The sequence below is a fragment of the Puntigrus tetrazona genome, chromosome 4 (genome assembly GCF_018831695.1).
Source record: "Puntigrus tetrazona isolate hp1 chromosome 4, ASM1883169v1, whole genome shotgun sequence".
NCBI lineage: Eukaryota > Metazoa > Chordata > Actinopteri > Cypriniformes > Cyprinidae > Puntigrus > Puntigrus tetrazona.
The window spans coordinates 28,297,826-28,317,825 of record NC_056702.1 but is presented as its reverse complement, the minus strand read 5'-3'; the positions used below and the strand labels follow the sequence as shown (position 1 = coordinate 28,317,825).

The window sequence follows — 20,000 nt, the reverse complement described above, 5'->3', positions numbered from 1 at the left end:
AGGATTTGAATTTTCGGCTAAACTATTCCTTCAAGATGCGGGTAGAAAAAGTGACTCGCTTTTCCAAAATAAACGTTAAAAGGCATGTCGTTGAGGTGCAACATTTAAAAAAAAAAAAACAATCAATCAATCAAAGAATTCTCAAACGGAACACTAAAATCCGAACGGCTATAAAAGTACTTTTTTTGCTGCCTTTAAAAATACGCATGCATACCCCTTCGGAAGCTCGCGCGGCCTTTTTCTGAATGTTGAACAATCCAAACGCCGTTTGGGAGGAATACAGCACAGTCCGCTTCTAGCAAAGCCGTTCCAGTTCATATTCAACTTAGTGATGCGTGACCCTGGAGCACAAAAACAGTCATGAGAGCTGAGAGTCGTACGGCGGAAATCGTTCCGTCGGCGTCTGGTTTGTTAGGATAAGACCGTATTTGGCTGAGGTGCAATTATTTCTGGAATCTGAGGGTGGAAACAAATCAAGATATCGAGAAAAAGTCCAAATACGTCTTACTAATCGCAAATGAGGCTTCGATATGTTTACGATAAGAAATGCACAAGATATTTTGCTTAATAGTCTAAGGCATCAAAGAAACGTTGCCGCCTACGACTGCTTCTGTGCTCCAAGGACACGCATAACACACGTTTCTAGAGTCAGGCGTCGTTTCCCAGAAGCAGGAGCTCTGCTCAGAGGTAGTCGTCCTCGCTGGAGGCGGACGAAGAGTCTTCGTTGGGATACTCGGAGCCCTGGGAGCTGGCCGAGGGGGTGCGGCTCATTCGCCACAGCTGGGACGCGAAGGCCCGCCCCCAGCTGCACGGTCGACCAATCGGCCGCAGCAGTCGCACCAGCTCCGCCGCCTCGCGCCAATCAAACGTTCACTTGCTCTGGCCGCGCGAATGCCGCTGCTTGCTCATGGTGGTCAGCATCTGGCTGATGTAGGACGTCAGCAGGTCATCCATCTTGTAGCCCTGTTACGAGGAGACAAATCGGCGTTATCTTCCTTTCCTTAAATGGCACCCGGTGAAAACGCGTCGCTCTCTCACCAGTGACGTCTCACACAGAAGTTTGCTGCCCTGAACCAGGTTTCCGATCGTGATGTGGAAGTACGTGTTCCCGCTGCTCCAGTTAGAAATCTTGGTGAAGGGGTACGTGGTTAAAATATCCTGTGGATGGAGAAGAGAAATACAGGCTTCACTGCACGCTGGACAAACACGACCAAATCTACTAGTATATACTAGTACACTGCTAGTATATAAGTATTTGCAGTCTGTTTAGGTTCATATTTACTACAGCAAAAAAAAAAAGATTTCTTATAGCACTCCAAAACAATTAATCACTAATCACAATAAAAGTTGGCATAATGTGTGTATACTGTATACATCTATTATGTATGTATGTTTAAGAAAAAAACGTGCTGTGTTTATAAATTAAATATTTTGATATATTATGATATAAAATATTTTTTAAATGTATGTGTGCGTATTTATATATAGATGCAAAGTGCACATAACGTAAACAAAAACATTTATTTTGGATTAATTATTCGACAGCGCTAATTACTCGATTACTTTAATAATCATTTAGCTATAGAATATTTGTTAGCTAAAATAATAAAAATGGCAGACGCGACAAGATTGCAACAATTTGTATTTAATAATAAAAATATATAAATATTAATTCAAAATAATATACAAATGAGTGACCTAATTTTCATTTATTAATACTTGAAAGTGAAATAAAATAAATTAAACCTACTAACACATATTGTATATTATAATAAAATATTACAATTCTAATAAAAAAATGACTAATAAAATAAAAACTTTAACAATTTAAAATAAAATTGGATATTGCAAAAATAATATTATTTTACAGAATTATAGTGATACTACAATTTTAGAAATAATGTAAAATATGAAACAAAAAAATTCTACACTATATAAACATTATTTTACATTTTCTTTTTATTATTTAGGTCTCCTCACTGCAAAATACCTTTTTTAGAAAATTAATGGAAAATTAGAAGCGCCATTAATCCCAAACTACAATCATTATAAACGTCAATCCCCATCGTTACTTAATCTTTAGACGTTCCCTTTTAAATACTGCAAGTATCAGCTGTAAACAAAGTGACCCACATTTGGTTTTTCACTGAGAACGTGTACAATATTAGTAAAGTCTACAGATTTTACAGTCTCTGTGTAAAGTTACCTAACAATGTTTCTAAAGTGATTTGTCTCCAGGCGAAAACGATCATTTCAACCCCGCTTTAATTACTCAGCAAATACTCTCAATACCCGTGAGATTTCATATTTAATATATTAAAGATAAAGATAAACATATTTAAGATGGGGACCCATGTGCTATAAAATACTGTTTTTAAATGCATGCATGTTATATTATTTGCATCTATTGTAGTTGCACTACATTTCAGATGGTAAAAAATGTCAAATATAAAAGTAAAAAGAGTCAGAGCAAGAAAGCAAGCCCACCTTGTTCTTGGGGTCGATCAGACTGACTCCATATTTATTGATGGCTATCAGCAGGATCTCAGGGAAATGCGGCTCGGTGGTTTGCTGCGTCGAGAGAAACGGACACTGAGCGTCCAGACAGAAAAAAAACAAAACAAAACGGACTTTTTGTGACCAAACGGCACAGGTACCTTCACTTCGAAGAAGGCCGACCCGAACGTGGGCCACTTGAAGATGAGCTTCAGAAACATCAGCTTGGCTTCTTCCCTCGATTTCCCAGCGTGCCTGTTGAAGTACGCCACAACCGACTGCAACGAGAGGAGAAAGCGGTGAGGAGGAGAGCGTGCGTGGAGGTCCGCGAAGGGCGGCGGCGGCGGCACATACCCTCTTCCAGTCGTCGGGCGAGAGCTGGCGAATCAGATCCTGAGGAATCATCTCCTTCAGCATCTTGGGAATGCTGGGAAAGTGCGATTTGTCGTCCTCGAATTTGACCCGGTAGATCAGAGCGCCGAGCTGGAAAACCTCTTCTCGGGAGCATTTGTGATATCCACGCAGATACTTGGGAAGCTCCTTCGAGGAGCAAAGACAAGCTGATATGACGTGCCGCCGTATATACGATAAAGCGCTCGGTGCCGTTCACGCCGGCTCACCTGGTAATAATGAAAGATGGAGTCTGCGAAGGAGTCTTTGCCCGGAACCGTGGTCGTCCACAACTTCTTCATGAAAAACACCTGGTAGGTCAACGAAGGCACTATACCTGAACATCAGAGTCACAGCCATTAATGAAATCAAATAAAACGATTTAGTGATGTATTGTGGTTCAGTTAAATTAGCGGCGGCTGCACGGTTACGACAAATTAATTATTCGCTCGAAATTGTAATTATTGATTGCGATTAACACAACTTGCATTGAATGATGTTTATACCATGTGCATATTTTCAGATGAAAAAAAACTATTAAACCGAAAAACCTTCCTGTAGCACTAAACCTCAACTATTCACTGGATTGGTTTCTTCTTTAAACTATATATTAAAACGAGCTAAAATATGCACGGTATTATAACGCTAAACTAAAGCTATAATTAAAAGAAAGCACTCAGAATAGCATGAGATCGAATGAGTGTTGCCTTTTTGAATGATTACGTAATTGCGGCATCTGTGGGTGCAGCCAAAGATATGAAATGATTAAAGAAATGTATATTTTAACTCGGCAATGAATTGAACAGAAGTGACAGCAGAGACATTTATAATGTTACAAAGACTGGAGTAAAAATTCGGATTTAATCACAGACATATATTACAGTTTAACAGATATTCAGATAGAAAACGGCTATTTTAAATTGTAATATTATTTCAGACTTTTGCTGTTTTTACTGTATTTTTAATCAAATAAATGCAGCGTGTATAAATGCAGTTCGCGGCCGTATACCGTCTTTAGCGGGTCTCGCTTTCTTGATCCAATCTGTCAGATGACGGACGAAGTCGAAGAAGAAATCACCCTCGGGTACGCTTATCACCTACAATGCACAAAAAAGATAAAATACATATAATTGTGTGCCTGGAGCGCGAAAGCAATCAGCAGCTCAGGTGTATTTGTAGAAATAGACAACTAAATTATGCATTTTTCTTTTCGGACAAAAATAATTAGGATATGTAAATATATCAAAACTTAATTTTTTGACTAGTAATGTGCATTCCTGATTTCTTGGTCAAATATAGTCCTATCCTAATGAACCATACATCAAATTCAAAATTAAAATTTAAATTCTAATTTTATTTGTCACATACACATACATACATGGTACGACATGCAGTGAAATGTGCTTTTTTAGAAAATACTTTGTTATATTTTATACTTTGTACACTTGTTCTTTATATTTTTTATTATATTTAATATATATATATATATATATATATATATATATATATATATATATATATATATATATATATATATATATATTTTATTATTATTTATTTAATTTTTTTCTTCTCTTATACACTCTTTTATATATTTCTTAAAAAGTTGTCTCCTATTCCTTTTAATTTTTAACTTTTAATTTTTATCTCTTATTTATCAGTGGAAAACTCTGCACCTAGCTAACGGTTATAGGCTTGGAAACGTCCAGAAAGGTGCTGTATTGCGGTTTCACCTTATCAGAGATCTTGACGAACAGACTGAAGCCGTCGGGTGACTTGAGCAGCAGTCTGCCGGAGATGTTCAGACAGAAGTCTTTGGCCTTTGTGCTGGACTCCACCTCGAAGGCCTGGAACACAGAGGAAGCGCAAAAAAGGAGAGACATTGAGGAAACAGCCTCGGCCCGCTGTGTCCTGAGCACGTGAAGGCCGCTCTCACCTCATCGGTGTCGTCGGGGAAGTAGACTTTGTGAAAGATCTGCGTGGTCTTGTGTTGAATCGCCTCCACCTCCACGAGATGCGGCGGGTACTTGCGAGAGCCGTTCCTGCAGAAAACACATCCACAGCATCACCGCCGAGACCGGACGTCCGGGTAGGAATTATACGACAGTATAGTAAAGTCGCTTTGTTCGGCGTAAGATGCTGCTACAACCTTATGGTATGCGTTGTGCTTTTTTTATTTACACTGATGCATTTATTTTTGCAAACGCATTTAATCGGAGAAGCCTGCATTTTGTTAACTAATGCATTCCCTTGGAATCAAACCCGTGACCCTTGCACTGCGAGATACAATGAGATACAAGAAGGATTTATTATTATTAATATTATTATTCTTTCATAATTGTACAATACTGCAATATTTCGTATGCATTCTAAACTGTCAATAAAAAAAACTAAATACGAAAAAAAAAAATAATAATAAGATGAAATAAATAAAATAAACAACAGAAAAAGTTTAATCAATAAAATGTATCTCAGGACAGACAAAAAATAAATAAATAAAATAAATCATTAAAACACTGGTGTAGATAGGAGGATTTACTCTCATTAAGTTTTAAATGAAATTAAATTAAAAATAAATTTAAAGGTGCGCTGTGATTTGTGATACACTGATTTACTCCAAATAGTTTTGTTTTTTTAATTTCTTCTTTAACTCAAGGCACCTTTAACTTAACTTCTTTAACTTAAATTGATCAAAAGTGACAGAAAAAACATTTATAATGTTACTTAATAAATGCTGTTTTTTAAATGAACTATATTTCTTATATATTCAATTGAAATCAGCGCGTGTCTATATTTGCGGGTTGGCGTGTGTGTTCACCGTAGAGCTTTCTGCAGTCTCTGCATGCAGTCAGAAGCCAGCGGGTGGTGTTTCTTGGACTGGAGAAACCTCTGGACGTGTGGCAAGAGGACATTACTGGGAGGAAAGAGACCGGCGCACAGCCAGAGCAGCTCCCAGCCCTTCTCCTCGCTGTACCTGCACACACACACACACACACACACACACACTCCGCGTCACACACACACGCTCCGCCAAGCGTCTGAACACATGCACAGGTGGTAAGAAATCAGAGCGTACTTGACGTGGTTTTCAGTCAGCTGTTTGATGATCTGGCTGTAGATCTCGTCTTTCAGAGGCTCTGCCTTCAGCGCACCTTCAAAGATCTGATCCGTGAGCTCGTTCACAGAGCGAGTGCGTTTAGACGGATAATCCCCCATATACTTCATCACAGGTGCAGGACGACGGGTCAAGGAGCACGACAGAACATCCACAAACTTCCCCGGCTCAGACTAAAAACGAATAATCACCTTAGCCGTTAGCAAAAGGACATTATTACTATTTTATGTTTTAACGAAATATGCGTGTTTTAGGTCATATTTCGGCATAAAATCGTGATATAATAATACAGTTTTATTTTCATAACATTTTTTTTAGAGCGCAGGATGCACTTCAGCCCAAAATAAAAGAAAATTATAATTTTCATAAAGAAAATAACTAATGATTATATGGCACAAGTCATGTTTAAGGCTTTTACCAAAAAAAAAAACCTTTTTAATGCACATCATATTTTAACGCGACATATATGAACATATAATTTGCATAACAAACAGATCCTATTATCCTAAAATAAAAGAGTTTTGTATAAAAAGAACGCTTAAGTTAGGCCTCAACCACCCCGAAAAATAAAGAAAGAAAGCCGTTTTCAATGCAACACAACATGAAAAGCTAATTACACTTTGCATAAAGAAAATAGATCCTTTTACAGGGCCATGGTTATATTTCAGGCCAAAATTAGTTTCGCATAAAAAACATAAAGCCTATTTTAGAGCTCGGAACCTGAGAAAAAATGTAAAGCTACTTTTATTGCATTAAAAAATAAAGGTCATATTTAAGGCTAAAACCAAAGAGCTGTGGACCGCTCTCTCAGGATATCAATGAAAGCCATGCAGGCCTCCTGGGAAAGCTCCTCGTGGCCCACACACTTCTTCAGCAGGGCCTGTTTGATGGGCTCTCGAGTGCAGCACCACAGCTTGTCCTTCCCTCGGTTCTTGGTGATCATCACTCTGCTGAGCGTGTGTTTGGGAGGAGGCCTGGCACACACACACACACACACACACACACACACACACACGCGCCGTTCAGTGCAAATGACCTGCTTTCTGACAACACTGTTTTTTGATAGAATAACTTACACTTATAAATCATGCACAGTGAAACCACGGCACTTATTAAGAAAGTAAGCTAGGTCTATTCTGCATTGCCCTTTCTTACAGTTACACCTATTAGTTGCTTACTGGCATGCATATTACTGGAATATTAGCTTACTAGCAATTAAATGTCAGCAAATTCAGAATTTATTAAGGGAAAAGTAATGCGTTACCGACATTACTTATTAAATTTTGCATTAAGCAAATAAAACACATCACTCCTAAACTCAAGAAAGAACTTTTTTTTCCAAAAGAAGGCAAATGTCTTTTAAAAGATGTTTGTCATTATTTTTAACCCCAATAAATATTATTCTCTGTATAAAACATTAATACATTTTATGAAATGTTATATATATATTCACAAAATAACACTGCCTGGACAAAATATTTTCTATAAATAAGAATTTAGAATAAATTTACATGCATTTATTTTCTAATTTCACATTTGTATTTTTTTATCTTAGAATCGCAGAAATCCTGTTTTTCCTGGGTCCTGAAATAGGCTTCATTTTATTTATGCAAGATGCACGTTTATACCTAAACTTTCTTCGAGGGGCTAAATTGTCTCTTTAATTTAATTATGAATTTATTATGAAAAATAAAAATGTACGCAAAAAAAGCCTACTTTAAAAGTATTTTTCATAAAAATAAAACTCAAATAAATAAAAACAATTATTTAATTAGGATATATTTAAACTAGCAAACCAATATAATTCTAATAAAATTAAATAGAAATTAATTTAAATAAATACTAATAGATTTTTATATATTTCATTAAACATTTAATAACAATAATATCATTTTATTATTTTATTTAATTTAATTTACAAGCATTTAATTTTTAAAAGTCTGTGTAAGAGGCTGTGTAAGGCCAGAAGTGCTGTGTGTTCACCTGAAGTAGTCGTAGGAGAACTCCTCCAGCGTGTAGGGCTTTATCCTCTCCTCCGTCTCCATCACAGGAACATGGGAGATCCGGATGGACTCCTGCCGCTGGTCCGGAGTCATGATGACCAACGCCTGAGCCGAGGAAGGACCAGAGGGTTTCATAACACTGCGCAATAACCAACAATAACGAACGTGACGCTAAAATATCAGTACCACGACGTCTGACGGAGGTCTCACGACTGTGGGCAGCACGTAAACACAGTCCGCTGGGAAGTCTCCTTTCTGCTTGCTTCTGTCGTTGATCCCGTGAGCCCAGCCAGAGGTCATGACCTGCTCGCCCGTGTCCTGGTCCAGGACAATCAGGTCGCCCTTCAGGAAGCTCAGGAACGTCGAATCATCCCCGGCTGATTGGAAAAACAAATCACGTGAAGGAAGAGAATGACTGCAAGCGATGCTAATTGTCAAAGAAATGTCCCAAAATCAAATTAGATATAAAAAAAATAAATAAATAAATACAGATGTACAGGGTAAAGTGTTATTAATTATTTATTCATATATTAATGCTGCATATATTCATAAAAATAATAATAAAAAGTATTATTAAGATTATGATACTGTATTATTATTATTATTATCATTTTAGAATTTGACTTTTTCCAATTTTAATCAAGTATTATTGCAATAGTAATTCTTTTCAAATACAAAATGTCAGATTTTTCCTTTATTTTGAGCTGAAATACGATTCCTTTTCTTCATGCAAAATTACATTTCATATTAGTTTTTTGTTTTCAGGCCCTAAATAAGCTTTATTTTCTTTATGCTTAAAGTAATTAATTTATTAAGTTGTTAATATGACATAGGCCCTCATTTTTATGACCTGGGCCCTAAAAGAAATTTTTTAATGTTATTTTAAACGCCGTTTCTTCATTTTTTTTAGGCTGAAATATGATCCGGGCACTAAAATAGCCTTTATTTCTTTTTTCACAAAAATGAGAAACATGACAAAGTCCCTAAAACGCACTTAATTTTCGATGCAAAAAATAATTGTGTATTTTTTTATCTATTGTTTTTAAGCTAAAAATGGCCTAGTTAGGGCCTAGGCCATTTTCAGCATAAAATCTATAGATAAAAAATATATACAATTATTTTTATATAAATATAATGTATAATAAATATAACGTATAGTCTAGAGGTCCAGAGAATTTTTTTTATTTAGCTAAAATACAACCAGACTGTGCTTTAAATGTAATTTCTGATTTCTTTATTTGTTTTTCTCGTAGGCTAAAACATATTTTAGCCAGAGTCACCCATTTAAGTGAAATAAAACACGTAAACATTTCCGTTTCTCTAACCTGGGCTGGGATTGTCTTGTAAGGCCACAACAAACTTGGACCTCTTCCGGAGTCCCTCCAGGAAGGTGACCACCAGATCCCGAATGTCCTCGGCGTTATTAGACGTAAACGTGTACTCGTCTCCTTTGATGGTGGCCAAAGTGAAGCTCTGGGCCTGAAGCTTCCCTCCTCTGACAAACACAGACCTTTAGCTTTAACTCAACTCGTATCAAACCTCAAACGGCTCTCAGACAAAAGGCGTACTTGCTGCTGGACACCGCCGTGATCTCTGGGAAAGACAGCTCCAGAAGAACCTGCTCCTGCTCGTCCACGAAGTAGACGCCCGTCCAGTTTACAGCCACGATCACGTCGTTCTTGGGGAGACTCGGGCCTTCGGAAACATGATAAAAACAAGCATCAACTCCCGTCTGTAAACCCCGAATCTTGTGCGATATTGATCAGACATGACTCGTCCAAGAAATACCCGAAAACTTAAAGGCTTCGTAGAATCTGGAGAATAACAAAGGCCACTTATAGCGAGCGAAATCCACCACTTCTTCCTTCACTTTCTGAGGATCGACTCTCTTCTGGGTGTAGACGCCCTAGAAACACAACGCCAAGGATTTCAGGACAGTTAAAAATATAGAATAACAATTATTTATTCCATCGAACTGCCTAGAATGAAACAATTCCTGCAAAAAAAGAAATAAGCTAAATAAATCACAAAAACACACACACAAAACCGTTAAAAAAATAATTGTAATAATTAAAATGATTAATTAAATATTTCATATAGAGAACGTTTCATTAAAATATTCGTAATTGTCTTAAAAATACGCACAAATGCAAATAAATCTAAGTGGTCATAAAAAGGCTTTATTTTCTTTATGCAAAATACAAAAAATATCATTTTAATTTTGGACTCTGGATCTGGGTGCATAAAATAGCCTTTATTTTCCTTATTCAAAACTTTAATAAATGAATCACCTTTCACTTTAGTATAGAAATGTTAACATACATTAATATATAATGCCATCTATTCTTCATTTAAAATAACATTTCGTATTAGGGAGAAAATATGACCTGGACATGTTTTATTGATTTTCTTGACTTTGACGCCACTTTCTGAATGTAATATTGTGACTTACGAGTATACTACTTCATGCGGTGTACAGCACTGTTTATTAGTGATGAGGTAATGCGTTACAAGTCATCTAATTATCTAACTTCACTGGTTACTTTTTAATGCACTTCCTCTTTGACTGACAGCTCTCGGGTTGCCACGTTGAGCGAAATCCCTTTTTAAGTTCGGGCACCTTTTTGTGCGCCGCCATGATGAACTGAGCCCATCTCTCCACGGTTTTGGCCGAGCTGATGTCTCTGTCGGGGATGTAGGACGGAATGAGACTCAACAGACGCTCCACGAGGATCTCCGAGCCGTAGTCCACGTAATACTGCTGCGAGGCCAGCTCCGCCAGATCCTCCTGAGGACAAGAGGGACGGACGAGGAAGACAGAAACCGGGTGAACGAAACGATTTTTTGGGGCTTTCTGCATCCGAGGCTTTAGTTTAATGCTTAACGATAAAGGGATGACCGCGTCACACACTGACATAATGCAAAAAAAGTTACTACACACACACACACACACAAAACTAAACTTTAACAAGCGATTCAAATGACACGCATAGAGCATGATTCGTAGTATTTTCGGTGTTTTCTATCACAGATATCTACAAACACACACATATTATTATACTTGGATGCGACCGACAGCGCTTATTTTTAAATAATGCTAAATAATTGTTTTACTTCACACGTGCTCGTTATCTCATAATTCGATTTTGAGACTTTACAGTAACAAAAAAAAGAAGACAAAATTCTGTTTAATTGATTGAGAGATGCCGGTGAGCGTACCCGGTCGCAGCGGTACTCGCCGAACTTGACGCCGCGTACGATCTGCTGGTAGATGAGGTTTGTGGCGACGGCGTCCTCCGTCGGGTCGTGCCACGGCGTGAAGATCTCCTTCCTGAAGAACAGCCTCCAGGGGGCGTTCCTCTCCTGCGCGCCTTGCTCTTTAGCGTACTGCTCACACTGAGACACGGCGTCCATCACGTGATCCTTACCGCTGCCCAGAGACGACACCTGACAAACACGGTCAGAACAATATGTTTCTGTTGGACTTCTGCGCACGTTTTGGTGGGTAAAGAAGGCATTCGTGCAAAATCTTGAAATATAAGATGTTTTTTAACCCTTACATTTTAGATAATAGGCAGAAAAATAATCTCAACTAGAGGCGAGTCGTCCAAAACATAAAATCTAGCGAGCGAGGTTCCTCAGGGCTCAGTTCTTGGACCGCTTTTCTTCTTCGTGTGCATGGCATCGCTAGGTTCTGTCCTTCGGAAACATGGCTTTTTCTTCAAAAACAGGCAGATCCTTGGAGATGCGACTGATGATCTCAGACCATACTGCTAAAGCTGCTTGCATTAAAAGTCCGGCATTTATGTTAGCATGCCTACAAAACCGCCACTGGCTCTGCATCCATTAAAAAAGGCTTAATTTTCTTCATGCAAAATGCATTTTAGATTTTTTTCACGTTAAAAAAAATGATAACTTTTATTTGATGCGATCCTAACGTGTCAGAACAGTTTTTTTAAACGCTGTAAAGGCTGACATATATTTTTATAATTTTTTTATAGTTAGGATGAAATATGATCCTGATATGTTAAAAAAACCTCAATCCAAAACAAAAAAATTGCGTCGTGTGTGTTTTCGTCAAATGTTTTTCCATGCAAAATGCAATTTTGTATTTGTCGACTTTTTTAATATTTTAGGATTAGAATAGTAGATGGCGTGCGACAGGTTTCAGTGAACTGTGCTGAACTCTGATGAGTTAAACATACGCGGTAATATCTTGGTGGTACCTTATCAAACAGAGCTATGTACAGGGAGAAGCCGAAGCGATCCTGCAGGCTGATCTTGTCTGAGAGTGCGTTACAGAGCTCCATGGCTGTGGTCGCTGAATCCGTCAACAGCGTTTTCGTGGTTCCGTCCATAAACGTCACGGGCAGCATGATCGGCTTCTTTGATTTCGTGGCCTTGGATCAAACGGTTAAAAGAAGACGCTTTTAACTGTGCTGTTTTGTCCTGCCGTTGCTGTCTAGTTTTTGTTGCATGATAATGAGTGTACCTGCAGCTCGAGCCAGGACGGCGGTTGTGTTCTTGTTCCGTTCACGAACGTCCTCCTCAGTCTCTCCTCGCAGTACGGAGCATAACCCGGAGGACCCTCACTGATATAGTTCCTCAGGTACTACAGGAGCAAGTCATGTTCAGCTTAGAATAACGCAACGTAATTGGTCAAAGTTAACTCTCAGAGACCCACTGATGCTGAAGTAGTCAAACAACTGAAAGTAATTTAATAATATATATTTTAAATAAATAATAATGTTACTAATAATTTAACTAATTAATTATTCAATTAAATAATAAATAAAATATTAACTTAATATTCAATGTACAGTTTTATTTAAAAATGTAAATTTACATGTAAAGATCATTTGAAGTAATAATTAAAAAGTAAATACATAATAAAAATGTATATATATATATATATATATATATATATATATATATATATATATATATATATATATATACACGCATATATATATGTGAAAAACAAAACAAAAAAGATTTTTATGGAAAAAATACAATAACTTTTCTTTGATATGATCCTAACATGTCGCTGTGAAGGCTGACATATATTTTCATCCGTTTTTATAATTTTAGGATAAAATATGATTGTGATATGTTTTGAGTTTAAACAGGTTACTTATACAATATAAGGAATATAAGGAATAATATAAAATAATATATAGGGGAAAAAAGCTCATTGAACCTTTATCCTCAATCCAAAACAAAAAAATTTATTTACTAATAATAATTAAGAATTCAATAATTAAGAGAAAAACAAAAAACAAAAAGTAAATCAATGAAAATATTCTAAGTGATTTTTAATGTAGCCTCAAGTATCATCCTCCTAATATGCTGGGAAGGTCCTCAAGAAAGTCAAACTATATGCAACTATATATATGCAATTTGCTTAGAGAAAGAATGAAAAAAAAATTAATTGTAATGTTTCAGTCTCTGAGGGTTCAATGAAATCTTAGTTAGATTTTTACTCTTCATCTGTGGATATCACAGATGCACCACTTACAGAAGAACTGCAGTCAAACATAGAGATCAAAAACATAAAGAAGGATAAATGAAAAGGCATGTGATCTCTCACCTTCACAAACTTCTCAGAAGGAGCAAAGCAGCCGACGCACAGAGACATGAGGATCCAGCCGCGAGCGTGACTGCTTTTAGAGGGATTCTGGGTCAGCTGCTTACAGATCTGACAGTAGATCTCATCCCTGAGACAAACAACAGGAGCAGGAACGCTCAGGGCGGGTCGGGAGCGATCGGATTCATTATATCATTTCCATATCTGCAGTCTGACCTCAGGCCTGGCCGAAGGATGCCGTTGCCGATGATGAAGTGCAGCTTCTCCAGGTTGGACGTGGGCCGGTCCTCCAGCATGCTGTTCCGTGCACTGTGTATTCTCCGTCGTTCAGACGCCCGTCACCTACGGAACGACAACGGCAACCTCATGCTAAAAATAAAGACCAGGACTGAAATGCTAAAGAAAATGCATCAGATAAAAAAGGGGGACCCAAGCTTTTTTTTAGGCATCAAATATTTAATTGAAAAGCCAAATGAGATTTTAGGTTAATAAGCCGATATTTAGATTTATTTAGACATATTTATTTTATGTTAAAAATAAAATAAAACTGAATTAAATTAAATTAAATTAAATTAAATTAAATTAAATTATTAAGCAGTAAATCAAATTCATAGCAAAATGTTGCAGGAAAATATCTATTAAACACTAAAATGTTTCTAGCAGTCATGGAAAAATGTTTACATTTTTAGTACATTTAGGCTAATATTTTAATAACATGTTCGCTCTAATATTAGTCATAATAATCATTACTGAATTACTCTAAAATAAGTACAAATTCAATTAAATTCATTATTAATTTAGTTAGCTATTCATTTTCAACTTAAACGAAAATATACTCTAAAAAGGCAAAGATTTGCAGGGAAAAAAAAATTCACAAAAAGCCAAAAGTTTAGTTGTGGAAAATATGTAAAATATTTGTGAGATTTTAGGCTAATATTTGAATAATTCACGTGTTTGTGGTTCCCTGGTGCTACCGATAATAAATGTAATTAAATAATTAATTATATTATTAAATTACTTCATAAATATCAAATATATTAAGTACCTAAAGAACTCCCGATGATTAATTTTACATTTATGAATGTTCAAGTTTCACTTATGTTATAATAATAATAATAATAACAATAATAAACATTATACATGAATATGTTGTTTAATCATTATGTTTCTGTGTTTTTTCTCTACTGATTTGTGCAAGAAGAGTTCCTAATAACCTCCTTTCAACAGGTGCCTTAAAGAACATAAAAGAACCATCTTTTTCTTACTGCGAAAAACATTTGAATAATCTTATATATGCAACTACACGCAGTGGAATCAATAACCCATCTTTATTTATATGGCGCTTTTATCAATGCATATATATATTGTGTCAAAGCACATTCAACGGATGTTAAAAGACCAAAAGAAGGACTGTTTTTGCTGCTCAGAAACCCCGACCTCGAAGGGGTCGCCGAGTTCTCAAATCGCCATGGTAACCGCATCCCCATCACCCACCTCCTCTGTAATCTTCGACTTCTTCTTCAGGGTGAGAGACACCAGCTTGTGACGCACGCTGCTCTTCTTGTGGCTCTCCGTGTGCGAGTTCTGTAAGAGACGGATGGTGAAGACATGAATGAGTGGCGCTTCAGCGCTCCAGACGTGTCAGGTGTCTTCGTCGGCCCACCTCTCCTTCTCCCTGCAGAGCCTGCAGCTCTCTCTTGTAGGTCTTCTTGCCGAGAGTCTCGTAGATCTTGGTCATGACGGGGATCTTCTCGCTGCCGTCGCTGATGGCCGTGTGGTATTTGGGTTCTGGTAGATCACCCATGAAGCGAAGAATCGTGATCCACACGCCAGCGCCATCTGCATTTCAATATATCATTACACCGGCATCAAAATAAAGTCGTCCCTATCAATACGAGTCATTTTCTAGTTTCATATACATTTATTGTGACAGTATTAAAATGTTTTTCTATAAATGCACGTTTTTCTGATATAGCATTTTAATAACGATAAAATGAATGTATGCATCATCAGTACGAACAATAATCGTTTGACAATTAATTGCATCCAAAATAAATGTTTTTCTTTACATATATGTGCATATTATGTATATAAACATAAAAACACACACATCTATATATTTAGTTTTTTTATGTTTATGTACTAAAATATTTATATATAGAATATATAAAGAATACACTTCTAAATATTTTAAAGATATATACATTATTTATTTGTATTTATATATACACATAATAAATATGCACAGAAAACAAACATATTATGTATATAAAGACATTTATGTTGCATGTGATTAATTGTTTGACAGCACTATTACTGTAAATATTTTTGTTTTATTATATATTATGGTTAATAATATTTTTTACAATGTTTTCGAATTATAAATTCTTTGAAACAAGTTTATGATATAATGATATATATATGATGTTGCATTTATTTTTGTCATATTTTTTCAATGTGTTCATCTAGTTCTTATTATTCTATTTATTTAGTTATTGTAGTGCTTGAAGACAAATCAAAATAAGAAACTAGATAACTAGCTAAAGTTGAATACTATTAATAGTTCATTTTATCCAGTTAATGTTTATTTCATTTCAAGTCATGAAAATGTTTTTAGTTTAACTATAAAAAGCCTAACACGCACGTCATTAAATACATTTTTACGGCTATTAAAATATATATTTTTATGAAATAGTCAATTTGCATGAAAGTGTACTTTTTTAATTTAACTGAATTATTTTGCCTTTCAAATCTGCATGAATTTGTGCTGAATTTACTGAATTAAACCTATAAACTGTCACAATGAATTAAGGGGTTGAAAAAGCAAGGATCTCGGGAAGGCAGCAGTGTGAGAGAGATAAGCAGACACTTCCTAACATCTACGGTGTCAAAGGTCACGTACCAGCTGATCTCCTTCGTCTTCGTGAAACAGTAAGGGCTGTTTGAGCGGCCGGCGCACGTAAGTGTGTGTGCTCGTGCCCTGGAAATACGTGGCAGAGAACTTGGCAAATTTATACTCCGACAAATCTTCCAAATCATCTTCCGGGAGAGGAAGAGCTTCATCCAGGTCTTCCTCCTCGATTTCCCTGTGCGTTCGCTCCAGGTCCTGAGGAAAACGCAAACACAATTCGTCAGAAATGACATTCTCCAAACAAAACACACATGCAGCGCACAACATGAAAGCAGTTTCTCGTACTCAAGTTGTGATTGCTTCATGCAACTGATTGACATTAGTTTGAGATTTCCTATGGTGCGTTATATACAGTTTTAGCACAGTCACAACATATTCATTAAATCACAAATAAAACACGACACATGAGAAACGTAAATAAATCAAAAAGTAAATGTTTTTCTCAAATAATTAAATAAATGTTGAAATATATAAATCTAAAATATATAAACGTTTGTTTTATTTACCTGTGTTTATTTCTGCTAAATAAATAAATAAATGAATGCATAAATAAATATTGCACTATTTGATTCTGTATTTATTAATTTGTGTATATTTTTCAACATGTATTTAATTATTTAATTTTGAGTCATTTGCGGTCTGAAAAGTATAAAAAAAATACATATTTTCTAACGATATAAATATTTGCCATCAATTCTTAAGAATCATAAAACTTTTCATTTCATTCAAAAATAATAATAATACAATTTTCTGACCCCAGACTTTTAAATGGTGGTGTACATTATTAGAAAATATTAATATTTTTAATAAATGCTTTATTTTTACTTTTTACTCATCAAAGAATCCTGGAAAAATATTAAAAACAACAATTTCCGCACTGATAGTGATGACACTGAAGACTGTATATAAAGTGTGACTAAAGATTCTGAGTAAGTTACAGGGTTTTCTTTCAAATATTAAGGGATGATTTGAGAAATGCACCAATGAGACTGAGAATAGAGCCACATGCTCACCTCAAACCCAGCCGGAGCTTGACCCTCCTGTCAGGAAGGAGTTAGTGGTCCCCAGAAGCCGAACATCTTGTCCACCATATCAGAGTCGTTGACCGGTTCGTGCCGAGCTTTCTCCATCTGGTCCAGCATCTCCTTTTTCCTCCGGGCCTCCTCTCGCTCCTTCCTCTCACGCTCTGCGTCTTCTCGAGCCAGCTGCGCCAGGCGCTCCTGGTGCTTCTTCTCGGCTTCTTCTTTGGCTTTCCTCGCGCTCATCTGGTTCCTCAGTTTCTGCTCCTCAGCCAATCGCATCTTCTCTGCCTCCAATCGCGCGGTACTGAGATGGACGGGAAAAAAAAAAAGAGAACGATATGTGCTCATTGCAGATTCAGAAATGAAAAGTCACAAAATAAAGCAAGAGGCCTCTAAAGTGATCTTCAACTGTATTTATAAAATAATATTTATTCAGTTTTTATTTCAATTAATTTTAGCACTGTCAAACGATTAATTGCAATTAATTGCATGCATAATTAAATTGCGTTCACTGTGTATATTTATTATGCATATATAAATTCAAACACTATTCAATATTTTGAAACTATTTACATATATTTTCATATTTATCATCTGAATAAATGTATTTAATATACAAACATAACATATTTTATAAAATACATGCATGCATTTGTGTCTATTTATATACACAGAATAAATAGAACAGCACACACACGTATACTCTTTTATTTTTAACGTGAATAATCGCTTCAAAGATGCACCCGATACCGATACTAGTGTGTTCGACTTTGATCTCGTGTAACTCACAGCCATATTTAATAGCATTATGGGTTATTAGTGATTAAGGATGTCTCACGAAGCAAATGTATAAAATGTAGATTGACATTTGCTCTCACAGACATCACTGGAAAGTTCTGTCGGATAAATCCAAAAACAGTTGAGCAAACCAAACAAAAAATAATTCAGAGAAACAAATATAGTTATTGATATTGCATTCACTTGGGTAAGTAGACTATAATTGAGGATAGCAAAAAGAAAACTGTGACATAAACCTAAGAATTATTCATATAGTCGAACAAATATAGAAATTTTGGAATCCTAAAATTATTCAGAGAAGAAGATAGGTGTGTTAATATTCACTGGCTGATTGTAAGCCATTAAATACTTTCTATCAAAGTTAGACCACAATCAAGCTGGGGTTTTTAGTTTGGCTAGTCGGTTTTAATGTATTTTATTACCAAAACTGTGAGAAACGTCGTTGGACTGCATCGATTTGATAGACAAAGTAACATTATGCATGCTCTTCGGGTTCTACGCCCAATATTTAAAAATGGCAAATACAATGAAAATATCGTACTTTCGATATCGGTAAAAATAAAGCGATGTATCGGTATTCAAAAAGTGGTATCGATTGCAGTTTTCATAATTGCTAATTATGTGTTCTTTTATAGTAAATGCTTGCAAGTTTTTCGCAACTTCAGTTTAAGCTTGGACCATGCACTTTCATAAAATATTAGTGATGACAGGCTAATAGTAGATCTAGCTTGAAAGTGCTTTTTTTCGCCCCATTATCTAGAGGTATTTTAGTTTATTTTGGCCCCTGCTAATGTCCCTCTTTATAAGCTACAATTAAATGTGTTTTTTTGTCACCTCTCCTTTGAGTCTCTTTTGTAGAGGCAGTGGCGATCATTCCTCTGGTGTACGCCTGGATGGTGTGATAACGGCCCAGAGTCGGGTGTCTAAGCGCCCGGCGCGCAAAGGTATCCTCTGCAGCTGGCCCTGGAACAGAAGTGATCCTCTGCCCGAGCCACGTGATACGTCTGGTAAGAGCTTGACGAGAGGCGATACAAATACTGCAGTCGAGAGAAACCGCGGCGCATCTACGAGGAGCAGAAATGAGCGTTAGACGCCGCTGACCAGTGCAGCAATCACATGGAGCGACTCACGAGAACATCTAAAGACGGACCGCTCTGCATGTAGTTCTTCCGACAGTTATAACCTCCATGTTTTCTGGATCAGCAATGCAGATTTCTTCATCTTCAGGAAGTTGGATCTGTGGGATGCATCACAAAAAACACATTTAATCCCAAATAATTTCCATCCATAAGATTAGTAACCATTTTAAAGTAATCAATATTTTTCTTTCTTTTTTTTTTTGGGAAAAGTGTGCGATATAATTTTATCGAGATGGGATGTGTACTGAATGAACATATTTCTGCAGTCATAAAAATGACCCATTAATTATTTTATAAATTGTAATTTTAATAAAGTGAATTTTAATGAAGTTAATTATTAATTAAAATTATTTATAAAATGTATTTATTATTATTATTATTAGTTAGTCCATCTATAGTTGCTGTAGCTGCCATTAAAAAAATGTTTTCACACTGATATAAAAGAAGTAAAATAGTGATATAAAAAGAAAAAAATACAACATATTTGTTTTGTAACACACACACACACACACACACACACACACATATATGAGTCCTAC

General features: G+C 36.2%; 1 protein-coding gene across 1 annotated transcript in view; it reads right to left on the bottom strand.

The window, feature by feature from the left end:
* Positions 1-243: 243 nt before the first annotated feature.
* The window catches only part of LOC122342379 (unconventional myosin-VIIa-like), a 20,281-nt gene continuing 524 nt past the window's right edge, over positions 244-20,000 (bottom strand). Inside the window, 31 exon segments of the mRNA XM_043236153.1 lie at positions 244-963; positions 1,039-1,158; positions 2,488-2,571; positions 2,658-2,774; positions 2,851-3,036; positions 3,117-3,223; positions 3,896-3,983; positions 4,620-4,733; positions 4,823-4,928; positions 5,705-5,860; positions 5,963-6,116; positions 6,818-6,975; positions 7,985-8,109; positions 8,191-8,381; positions 9,330-9,499; positions 9,573-9,699; positions 9,793-9,910; positions 10,625-10,792; positions 11,224-11,451; positions 12,231-12,404; positions 12,497-12,616; positions 13,595-13,721; positions 13,808-13,895; positions 13,898-13,933; positions 15,082-15,175; positions 15,255-15,430; positions 16,490-16,697; positions 17,516-17,828; positions 18,506-18,518; positions 19,157-19,386; positions 19,506-19,559. Of these exon segments, the coding sequence (XP_043092088.1) occupies positions 871-963; positions 1,039-1,158; positions 2,488-2,571; positions 2,658-2,774; positions 2,851-3,036; positions 3,117-3,223; positions 3,896-3,983; positions 4,620-4,733; positions 4,823-4,928; positions 5,705-5,860; positions 5,963-6,116; positions 6,818-6,975; positions 7,985-8,109; positions 8,191-8,381; positions 9,330-9,499; positions 9,573-9,699; positions 9,793-9,910; positions 10,625-10,792; positions 11,224-11,451; positions 12,231-12,404; positions 12,497-12,616; positions 13,595-13,721; positions 13,808-13,895; positions 13,898-13,933; positions 15,082-15,175; positions 15,255-15,430; positions 16,490-16,697; positions 17,516-17,828; positions 18,506-18,518; positions 19,157-19,386; positions 19,506-19,559 (4,243 nt within the window). The 3' untranslated portion in view covers positions 244-870.